The sequence below is a fragment of the Rhinopithecus roxellana genome, unplaced genomic scaffold, assembly GCF_007565055.1.
Source record: "Rhinopithecus roxellana isolate Shanxi Qingling unplaced genomic scaffold, ASM756505v1 contig79, whole genome shotgun sequence".
Lineage (NCBI taxonomy): Eukaryota > Metazoa > Chordata > Mammalia > Primates > Cercopithecidae > Rhinopithecus > Rhinopithecus roxellana.
In genome coordinates, this window is record NW_022144635.1 from 13,699 (window position 1) to 25,273 (window position 11,575).

General features: G+C 45.6%; 1 protein-coding gene across 2 annotated transcripts; it reads right to left on the minus strand.

The window, feature by feature from the left end:
• Positions 1-2,064: 2,064 nt before the first annotated feature.
• Positions 2,065-5,619, minus strand: LOC115896221 (transducin-like enhancer protein 4). 2 transcript variants are annotated; one of them, XM_030926594.1, is made up of 4 exons: positions 5,477-5,619; positions 4,491-4,588; positions 3,341-3,404; positions 2,065-2,173 (listed from the first exon to the last, which is right to left on the minus strand). In XM_030926594.1, the coding sequence occupies exons 1-4, from the start codon at positions 5,519-5,521 to the stop codon at positions 2,075-2,077; spliced, it is 306 nt and encodes a 101-aa protein (XP_030782454.1). In that variant the 5' UTR covers positions 5,522-5,619; the 3' UTR covers positions 2,065-2,074. The 2 variants fall into 2 exon arrangements, with proteins under 2 accessions (XP_030782454.1, XP_030782455.1); XM_030926595.1 differs by lacking the exon at positions 5,477-5,619 and adding an exon at positions 4,916-5,064.
• Between the last annotated feature and the right edge of the window lie 5,956 nt (positions 5,620-11,575).

Below are 11,575 nucleotides of genomic sequence, written 5' to 3' on the forward strand. Positions count from 1 at the left end.
ACACAAATCTAATAAGTGAATAAACCTAACCCGATCTTGAGAACTAGGCCCAATTATGCCACAGGGCAACTTCCCTGCATTATTGCTGCTTTCCATTACAAGGGTATCCAGCGAGTACATCTGGAAGAGAGGCTAAGAGGAACTAAGGCTGTCTGCCTAGGAAAACAAATAAAGACAGATATGCCTCTATGCTTAAGGGGGAGAAAGAAAGAAAATATAATAAGCAGGTGGTTTGCAGGGCTGTCTGTATTTCATAATGTGATAAACTGCCCTCAGGATTCTTGATATGATTGAATTTAAAAGCAAAAGAAAAAAGGGAAAATGTACTGTTCTCAATTTTAAATGGATGGCATTTGAGGCCAGCTGGACAAGAAGATGACAGAATTATAGTGGTATAAAATGTGTAAAATTAAGGGCTCTCATATACCCCCTTGAAAAAGAAATACATACAGCCAAATACAAGCTATGTGCTTCTTAGAAATGTAGATGGTACAAGGAGACCTGGAAACTAAGCGGTTAGGGTAAACAAGATACAGAAGGAGAAATAAAGGGACTAAATTAATCATCTGGTCCAATCTTTAAAAAGACACTAATTAATTTTGGAGAGTGGGGTGTGGACAAAGAAAGAGACACATACAAGATCCAGACCTCAAGGAAATGTAATGAGATAATTAACAAACAGTATCTCTCATGTAATTTATTCCTGTAAGGTAGAACTAAGAGAAGTCCATCCATCAGGACTGAACAGATTTTGTTTAAGCAGAAGATATTTACATTACTAATCTAAACAGAAATGGCAAAGATGCCAAAATAAGAATTTAATTTCAACAGACCATTCAAACTATACTATAATGCTAATATTGACATAACCAAATACCGTGCAAAGTAAAACAGTATCTGAAATTAAAAGTCCTCAGTGTAAGCAACATCTCATTTTTTTTCCAACTTTTTGTTTTCAAATACTATTCATCAGATTGCCTTTATTGTCCAACAGCCATCTTCTAAAGATCTACTATCTGGGGATGTTCTGAGCATGCGGAAAGTAACTATAGCCAAAAAAGAATCCATAAATAGTGAAGGCCTAATAGTATGTGCTCATTTCATGTTTTCTCAACTTAGAAAGTAATGACATCCACCTTGACCATAAACAAGAAATGAAAAGCAGTAAGTTTTCCCTTGTCTTTTTCCCAGCAGGCAAACACATACCTATTCTGAAATGGCTGATGAGACCTGAAGTACTTCCACTACGAGATCACCAAAAATAAATATTTCCTAGAGGAATTATTATTGCCAAACAACATTTTATATATATGTATGTATATTTGTGTGTGTGTGTGTGTGTGTATATATATATATATATACGTGCTATTATTCTTCTGTCTAGGAAATTTAAGCCAAACCATTTTATTATTCAGTCTCCTGCACAAAAAGAAGGCTGTTTGAGTCATATCTCTCAGTGCTTTCTGATTAATCATTATCTTTTTTTTTTTTTTTTTTTTTTTTGCTACTGAACTAATTGCTAGATTTTAAGACCAATGTTGAACCTTATCACATCCTCCTGTCAGGCTCATTTACTCTGTACAAATTTTGGAAGCAACGGTTATAGTTCTTGGTAAGACCCAAGTAAGTAGCCTCAGGGGACCAGTACAAGGATTTTACATCAATTTCCTTTGTAGCTCCACAGATTTCACTTTCATCCTCCCAGCTCACCCTCTATCCATTCTTTCACATCAAGCCTACGAAGGCGCCACACAATTTAATTTCACTTTTTAATATTTTCCAAGAAAAGCTCTTTCACAAGACAAGTTTGCAATGCCCAGAATACATAAAGCAACTCTTTCAGAATAACAAGAGGATTTTAAAATTTAGCATCCTGCTTTTGAAAGTGTACAAAGTTTAATATGTATTGACTTTTTAAAATAACATTTTTAAATTATAAAAATTAGGATAATATGAAAGAAAGATGGGGAGCCACACATGAAAAAACAGCATTTTCTTCACTACCCAGTTTTTTTAAACACAGGTAGCCACAACGGCTTGCAGAATAAAACTGCAAAAACATACAATTTTCTTTTCAAAGTATACCAGTATTACTGTCATTTAAAATGGTTATAAAAAAATAACTTACCTGCTTGTGCATTTCTATATTCAACCCATAGGACATTTCATAATACTGTCAAAGAAGGAAAAGCAATTAAATGCGTGACTTTCATCAAACAATCTCCCTAGTTTGTTCAAAATGCCCCAAGTAAATCTGAAACAAACATAAAAGTCTCACCTAAACCAATATCTTCATATAACCTACGCCAATAAATCAACAACCCATCGCTATCTTTAACCACCTTAAGACACAAATTCAAAGAGAATACTCACAAAACTAAGAAAAATTAATTCAAACACAGCATTCTTAACATCTCCAGTTGTCTTTATACATCCCAAGCAGATGCATCAAAAAAGTCTGATGAAAATTTGGTATCCTACGGATTCTTAATTCCTAGGCACAGCAGGCAAGTTAACAGCAAAGAATGTCTCATACAAACGCTGATGTTTTGAAAGGAAGGTTGGAAAAGGTGATGCTACTTAAGAGTTTGATTTCTGATTTGTTAGTATACTGCTCATATTCACATATTTAAAGCAAAAAAGCTAGATAGAAAATAAATGAGTGGGTTATTCTGGAGCTTTCTTGGACAATCATAAAAATATGCTTCATGATACTTCTGTAAAGGCAGATCTGGTTTTTTGAATGTGTAGTATAACTGGCATAGAAATTCTGGCAGAATAAATCAGTTATACAGGAGACTACAACATTCCTCAAACCAATATAACACTACAGAAATTGAAAACACGCAAATATAAACGTAATAGCAACATAAAGAGAAAAAAATTTGAAAAATGGTCTGCTGTCTTTCCTTATCCATCACTCCTTTTCAAAGAAATAAGACATTAAAATGTTAACAGCATACAGAAAACTGGCTAAAGTTGTTTGGAGCAAGAGCAATAAAACAACAAAGAAAACCACTAACACAGAAACATTTTTGCTTGTGACTAAACAAAACAAACAACGAGGTTTTGTTTTTATTTTTTTTCTATCTGTAAAAAGAAAACACAGAAAATTATACCCCATGTGGCTGAACTTTCTGAAAATTCCAATCAAAGCCAGTTGTCAAAGGCAGGTAATAACATTCTAGAATTACAGGTTGCTAACAGACACATTCCCACAACTTCAACTGCACTGGCAGGGTGACTGATCTATCTTGCAGCCTCCAGCAATTTAAACGTATTCTTGTTTTTGGTATTCCAAACTAATAGGCACTTTGAATCTGTGACATGGTTTTCTTACCATGACATAATGCCGCTGCATCTCTGTCTTCTCACTGGCGAGTTTCTCACATTCCAGCTTCAGACTGTTCAAGACATAAGATACTCTAAGTACAATGATCTTAACTTACATCCTTCAACTTTTAAACACATATTTTAAATCTCACTTAAAAACAACTAAATCAACAATCTTAAATAAATACCCCCATCATTATGGAAAGGGAAGTTCAGGAAGGGGGTCACTGGAACCAGTCTGGACTTGCCCCTTCAATAAGGATCGTATACGTGGTTTTTGTTTTTAGGATTTTTTTTTTAATTAAGTTTTAAGGAAACAAATCCTCTAATCAGTTTAATTCAGGAACTTCCTCCAGAATTGAATATTCACTTAATAAAACAAACACGAAAATAAACCTCAATAATGACTGCACATACAAGCACAAATAAGTCCTCCAAAATGTCACAAGGGAGTTTCTTTAATGTTCTACAAACAGATTAATGGAAATACGAATCAAGCATGTCTTATGAATGATGTCTTGTTTTTTTTCCCTCCAAAACACACAGACAAGTGGAATACCACCACCCAGGGGCAAAGTGTCAATCGGGTTCAGTGGCTTGTTTTGGTTCTTGTATTTATGAAATAAGAATTAGGCATCATTAAAAAGCCAGCCAAAGAAAAATGTCTCAAAGGCACCCTAAGTCTAAAAATCGTCTATAAGATGAAAACATTTTTTTCAGCATAAAAGTAATGAAATCGCCCACTCCGACTTCCCTGGGCTCTCAGCTCTTCAGTGGAATGGCAGAAAGAAGTGAGAAGGAACCAAGTCCGGAGTAATAAAGAACCAAGGATGTCAAAAGGCCTCAGAATCTCCCCAACCTTTCATTCTCCTGGCCCCAATAAATCAATATCGAAAGTTTGGCCTCAGCGTTTTCCAAGTCTCCCCAGTTTCGATTGTTCTGCCTTCTTTTTATTTAGGGTAGAAAAAAGAAATGTTTAATTTATTTACACCTGCCTAAGGAAGGAGGCCTTGATTTGCCCTTTCTGCCCACCGAGAAAAAAAAATAATAATACCTTTGTGACGCCCCCACAAAAAAGGAGGAGGGTGTTTGTGTGTATTTGTGGGGGAGACAAGAGCTAAGCAAACAGGAGGATCAGCTAAAGTCAATATCGTTACCTGTGGTATTGAGCCTGTAAAAACTGAAACTCTTCCTTAATCCGATCACAGGATTCGGAAATTGTAAATTTAAAGGGTTGAGCAGGCTGATGCGGTGCCTGAAGAACAACAATAAAATATTTAATTAGCCCACATCACAGGCGAAGCAGGGAGACGGAGAAAACATACCACGCGGCGTTAGCGGGGAGTTGGGGGGGTCATCGCGCACGCAAGCAAAGAGCGATTAAAACTCTCCTCCCGCAACCCTCCTCGCGCCCAACAGCCCAGACAGGGGCTGGTTTCGAGGTGGTCCCGGGCCTCCGCGTACTCCCGCCCGCAGCCCTCCCCTCCGCGCCCCGGGACCCCAAGGGTTCGAGCCCCATCTCCCCTCCCCGGCCAAAGACAGGCGCCCAGGGACCCGCGCGCCGCCCCCACTCCCTCCTCACCCGGAATCGAAACTGGCCCGTCGGGGGTACCCGCGCCATGGCGTCGGGCTGCGGTCAGGCCGGGGAAGGAGGGGGGCGGCAGCCACCCTCTCGGCTCGTTCTTTCGCTCGCTCGCTCGCTCGCCCCGCGGGCCCGCGGCGCGAGGGGCCGGCGCCCCGCCACTTCCGAGCCGCAGCAGCCAGCCCGCAGCGCCGCCGCCGAGGGCGCCCTCCCCGCCCGGGCGCGGAGTCGCGCCCTCCTTCATCGCTCGCCGCCCCCCCCCCCCCCCCCCCCGAGGGAGTCGCGGCGCGGGGACCGCAAACGGCTCGGCGCGGCTTCCAGGGGCTTCAAAGACAACAATAAGAAAATGGCTACAACTCAATTGCCTCTCCGCACCCCCTCCGAGGGCCACACACGCCGGGGGTTGGGGGTGATGGCTGGCGGGCGGCTCCCGACGCGGGGCGCCGATTTCGGGCGGCTCTCCACGCCCCTCCGGCCAAAAGACACAACTCGGTGCGCAGGGGGCGACGCGGAGGAATCCCCCAGCGCCCGGCGAGCCCGCGCCCCGCTGCCCGCACTCACCGGGTGTCTGGTCTGCGGGTACATCTTGCTCAGGTCGCGAATCATCCAAGCCGATTTAGTTGGCTGCGCTCGGCAGAGGCGCGCGGCTCATTGGCTTTAATGGCCCCGAGGAGGAGGCGGCCGCGGCGGCAGAGGCGGCCGGCTCGGTCGAGGGGCGGCTCGGGCGGTCCCGGCCCCCGCCGGGTCTCGCGTGACACGGGCGGCAGGGAACGCGCGGCGGCGGCTGGGTGCCGGCAGCCGGGCCGCTCCGCAATTCCCCGCGGGCGTCACTGGCCCGCCGCGGGCATTGTCCGGCGGCGCGTCTCCCGAGGCAACGCTCCGACGTTCAGCTCCGCCGAGGCGCACCCGCCGAGCCCGGCCGCCGCGGCCGCCGCTCACCCAGCCGGGAAAGTGCGAGCTCCGCGCCCCACCGCCCGCCGGCAGCGCCGCTCGCTCGCTCTGCGTTCCCACTCCAAACTTTTTTATTTGTCTTTTAATTGGTTGTTATTCCTCCGAATGAATGATCTTTCTTCTTCCACTAAAAGCAAACACAAACTCCTTTGGTTCGGAAGAGGTCTCGGCGGTGCTTTTTGGTTTCTCTGGAGGATTTTTTTTCACTTCACAGCAACGATCTTTTAAAGGCACCTTTTAGCTTCTTTTACCACATCTCATTTCCTTATTTTTCTTCCTTTCCTGTTTTCTTTGTCTTTTTTTTAACCCCAAATGAAGGGGATTATAAAAATAAAAGAGTGAAACGCTTGCGGCTTTTTTTTTTTTTAATTCTCTCTCCTTTCAAACTCTGCGAACACCACCTCAAAATAATATACAAGTGTGTGAGAAATGGGGAAGAAAGCAGCCAACAACCCAAACACCCGCTCAGAACAGCTCTAACAACACGCTCTGTGTAGGTGACTTCTTTGACCAAATTTAGCAGCAGCTAATCATTAACATTCTGATACATATTCACAATCTTCAGCGGAGGGGGCCGTGGAGCATCGCGGGAGATGTAGTCCGCCCCGGGCGACCCTGCCTGAAAATACTGCCAGATTGACTACAATCACCGGCCCGCCACGCGAGCGCTCTGGGGCGCTCTCCAAGCGCTCCGCCCACTCCCTTTGCGGTAGGCGTCTCCAGCAACCAATCAGAGGTGGGTGAACATTAATCGCCCTTCTGTGTTAGTGCCCATCATTTCACTGCTGACAAATGGCAAGCCAGCGGGAGGAGCCAACCCAGCTGAAACCCAAGTGGGGGCCGGGCGTCGCCTGTAGCTCCGACCAATTAACGAAGAGGAATGAGGTTGCGGAGGCGGGGCTGAGATGGCCCGCCCAAGGCGGAGCTTGCGCCTTGGCTGACGTTCCTTAGCGCGAGCGTGTCGAACCGGGGAACATTTGTTCAGCTGTCAATCAAAGTAACGTGGGGCTGAGAGAATCCGCGGCTGCTGCTGTGCTGCTGCCCCTGGCTGCATCTCAGAATTAGGTGTTGGTGGCGGTGGGTGGCGGCAAAATAAAGAGGGTGGAGGGGCGGTGAGCCTGGGGCTGGTCAGAAGATCTCCTTCCGAGTCTCGTCCTCCCGCCCACCCATCTCCCAACCCAGACACCTTCGGCCCCTTGCTCCGCAGCCGCGCCAGGAATGCGGACTAATTAGGGTCCAATGTCTCCTTAAAGAGACAAGCTCGGCCTTGTGTAACGCGCCGAAACCCCTGTTGAGACGAGAGAGGGAGGATCACGCTGATCCCACATCGTTCGGTTCACATCAATTTTACGCGCCGCTGGAGCCGGCATAATTTTCCGTGTGAACGCGGACTCGGTCCCCTGTTCTTGTTTAGAGCCAGAGATGGAGTCGCGAGATGCTGGCTGGGGCCGGGGCCGGGGCCGCGGGGTGGGCGGGGAGCTCGTCCCTCCGAGCCCTGCGGGAGCTGTGATTGCCATTTAGTCCCGAAACAGACCTCCCTCCCTCCACCCCCGGGGGCACTCGGAGAGAAAGCGCATCCCGACGCTCCATCAGGGGATCGCAGGGCAGTAACCGTGGGGTCTCCGGGTGAGGCTGAAGATCCGGGAATCAGAGACGCTGGATCTCCAAAGAAACTTTGCCGATTGGGCCACGTGAACCCCGCAGACGGTCGGTACTGAACAGAGCAGGCCGACGGGGCACGGTTAGAAAAAGCCCCTGCGCTCCCTGGGACGTTCCCTCCCCCAGATCAGTACCAAGACTGCTCCCCTTTTTCCCGCTTGGGAGAAGCAAGTCAAGTTTATCCCCGTTAAAACAGAGCAGGATGCCACGCGGGCCCGAGAGATGGCGGCAAGGTGGGGGTGGCCCTAGGGGCAGATGCTGGGGGAGGAGAGAAAGGGGCAGCCATGGCTGAGGAGGGGCACCCCTAGGGAGGGGCCTGGGAAATGAGGGCGGCCCCCGTCAGTGCACCCTTCCATCCTTAGTCCGTGTCCAGCTGGGGGCAGCGCCCCAGTTCAAGGGGAGGCCGCGGAGGCTCGCAGTCTTTCCTAGCGAGCCTAATCTTGGGGACAGGGAAAAAATTCGGAAAAAGTCAAGAAGAGTATTGGCTAATGTAACAGACTGGGTTTTAGACGTTTATTTCTAGGCGTGCTTGCCTACTGTAACTTGACCTGTTGGATGAGATGATGCCGCCGGTTCGGCGTTAGTGGAAAACTATTCTTAATGATATCCCTTTCCTCAGTGGACGACTCAGTGACTTAATGTCCAACCTAGCACGTTCTGTGAACCTCCGTTCTGGCCACTGCAGTGAGCTGGCGCAAAGGAAGGCTCTGGTGGTCTTCACCTGCCTCTAATTTCATACTAAAAACCCGGAGCCAAAGTTCACAGAATGTTTCAATTCGGCAAATTTTTTCTTCTGCATCCCCGAAATAAGAGGACAGATAACTCCTTTTGGCAGTTTTCTGAACCTCTGCTGTTCCATACCTAGCCACATGTGGCTGATAAGCACTTGAAATGTGTCCAATTCAAAATGAGATGTGCTATAAGTACACATATATGTGGGATTTTGAGCAAATTAATGTGAAAAAACTGCAGCTCCATAATTTATAGTTATGTCAAAATTGTGATATTTTGAATCACTCAAAAATATTAGTAAAATGAATTTGTCTGTTTCTATTTATTTTATTGTATTGATGGGGGTTTTCCTGTGTTGCCTAGGCAGGCCTCAAACTCTTAAGCTCAAGCTATCCTCCTGCTTCAGCCTCCAGCCTCCAGTGTTGTGGGGACTACAGGCACACACTAACTTTTTTTTTTTTTTTTTTTTTTTTTTTTGAGACAGCGTTTGGCTCTTGTTGCCCAGGCTGAAGTGCAATGGCGCGATCTCGGCTCACGCAACCTCCGCCTCCCAGGTTCAAGCGATTCTCCTGCCACCACGCCCAGCTAATTTTTTATTTTTAGTAGAGACGGGGTTTCTCCATGTTGATCAGGCTGGTCTTGAACTGCCGACCTCAGGTGATCCGCCTGACTCGGCCTCCCAAAGTGCTGGAATTACAGGGGTGAGCCACCGCGCCCAGTCTCTTTTTACTTTTTTAACTTTGTTCCTAGAAAATTTTAAATTATGAGGCTCACATATTTCCGTTAGACAGCACTGCTCTGAAACCTTCCCAAGAATCAAAAGTTAGAAGACTCGAGTGATACAATTTGTACACGAGGACAGCAAAGTTTCTAAGAACACTAGCAACAGCCATGTTTTATTCTAAGGTTGGTTATTTGCTTGCTCCCACTAGAGCTTTTCAATGGTTTGTGAAATCACCCACAGTGCCTCTGTAGGAAGTTCTATATTCTCTATTTTAGCCAGAATGTTGGCAAGTTCCATGAGAACAGGGACCTGGTTGTGTTCACAGTTGCACTCCAAACACCCCAAATTATGTCTGCCATCACTGTCTGGTAGCTGGTGCTCAGTAAATATTTGTTGATGGCATTAATGAATGAATACCACATCACATCCTTATAGAAAGTTTCCACATCATTTAGATCATATTTATTGAAATTCTGTGCAGTTTTCTCCCAGGACAGGAAACGAGAATTCTGAGAATAGAACCCGAAGAACTATTGAAAGGGTCAGTGGACAAAGAGGAAACTTTGCTGTTAGGAAATACCAAATAGCTTGTAGCAGGGATCTTTCACCTAATCTCTATCGACGGTTTGTGTCAACAGAAAAGTGGCTAGAGAAATCAAGATGTTTCTTTATTTTTTAAGTTCCATTTTAAAATATAGCCCTTGGATGTGTTTCATATTTTGGCCATGTAGCAGAGCTATATAACTCACCTCTATGTCTCAGAAAGATGCCAAATGAAGCAACTGGTGGCCCAGCCCTAGCTGTAACACAGACTGTAAGTGGGGCTCGTGGCCACTTTTGTCTCCTTTCTCAGCCTGTGCTTCTCTCATTGCACTTCTCACTAACTGTTGAGCCAAGCTATGATGTTTTCTGGCGGCTTGTCTTATCCCTACTACAGAGTAAGGGGCAGGTGGGGGATTCCAGAGTTTTCATGTGGGAGGCGCTTGGCAGCAACTTTCATGTTAAAAGCTAGACCTGAAAGCTCCAATCTTGAAGTGACACATGCCAAGCATGCTTTTTACTTAGGTTAGATGTAAATCATTTATTTATTACTTCACCAAATATTTATTAAACCTACTATGTGCCAGAATATGGGGATTTAGCAATAAAAGTGGATATTATTGATATATTGCTGCTTAGCTCCAAATTCACCCTCATTGCCCGCCTAGTGAAACAGAATCTGAGCCCTTTAAATATTTTCCAGCTGTTACAAAAGCTAGGTCAATAGAAGGTCCTAGAGAGACATTGCAGGAGGAAAGGGTTTGGTTTCCTGGTTCCTGACTCTGGTATGCATACTGGGCAGGTTGCTGCAGCACAGATAGCAAGCAGCAGCACCCAGCAGCCAGCAGCTTCCTCAAGAAGCCCCTTAGGTGGCTTTGGAGCAAGTGCCTGTAATTAGACACCTCCCTCAACAGCTTTCCTTTGAACCCCAGAGAATGGATTTCCAACAAGTTCTGGAATGTGGATTTCTGGCAAGTTCCAGAAGGCAGAATTCTAGCAGGGGTCACCTGCTATTCAGAAAGCTACAACTGTGCCCTCTCCAACAAAGTCTGGATCTCAGCCAGCCCTAAGAGTGTGTCTGAGTCTTGGAGGGACTCTTTTTGAGGTGCTGCATCTCAGCCCTGGGGTTAGTAAGTCGCTCTTCCTTATATCTCTATTTCTGCATTATTTAGAGTTCTCGTTACCTCTTACCAATCCCCCTTTGCTCCAGTTCCCTGTTGTAGGTAATCATTTTTTATATCCAACTTTCCTTGTTGAAATTACTGTTTTTCTCTCTTGATCAGACCCCAGTTGATACAGTAAACAACATAAGCAAAGTGTCTTTCTTGCTGGTGCTTACATTCTGATGGGGGGAGATAGACAAACAGTTGCATAATATGAAGGAGTGACAGGAGTAGTAGAACTAGTTCAGATGGGAGTTCATAGAAGTCTTCCTGGAGGAGGTGACGTTTAAGCAGAAGCCTGAATGCCTAGAAAGAGTCAGCCAAACCAAAAATCACTGAGAAGCAAATTTCAGGTGGATTCAAAAGCCTCATTTGAGGAAGTGTTGGTGAATGTGAGCATTTTTTAAAGACTGGTACATGCTAGAGATGGAGTAATATAAGATTAGGTCATGGCTACATCACTGGGTTCTGGTCACATTGAACTTCTTATGCCTGATAAAAGCATTCATTTTCTACTCTGATTATAATAGCCATTGTGGAGGGAGAAAGGCTTGTAAGCAGGGAGTGACAAGATCATTACAAATACCAACTTGGTATAAGGTGCCCACATTTACACTTGACCTAAGATTAAGAAAGTACCCTTTGTCATATTCAAGAATAATCAATTGTTTTTAATTGGGGGCAGCTGATAAGGAGTACAGGCGCACACATCCTGCCCTTCCCACACACACATCCTTTGGTACTGCCACTACCTCACCCCCACTAATGAGTGACAGGTCAATTTTAATTTGGATAGAGGATGCCTGTGCAAGTCTGAATGTCCGGCTCTGCATTGAATACACAGCTAGAACAGCAATGATTATAGAGAATCAAGGACATGCACTTTCATTT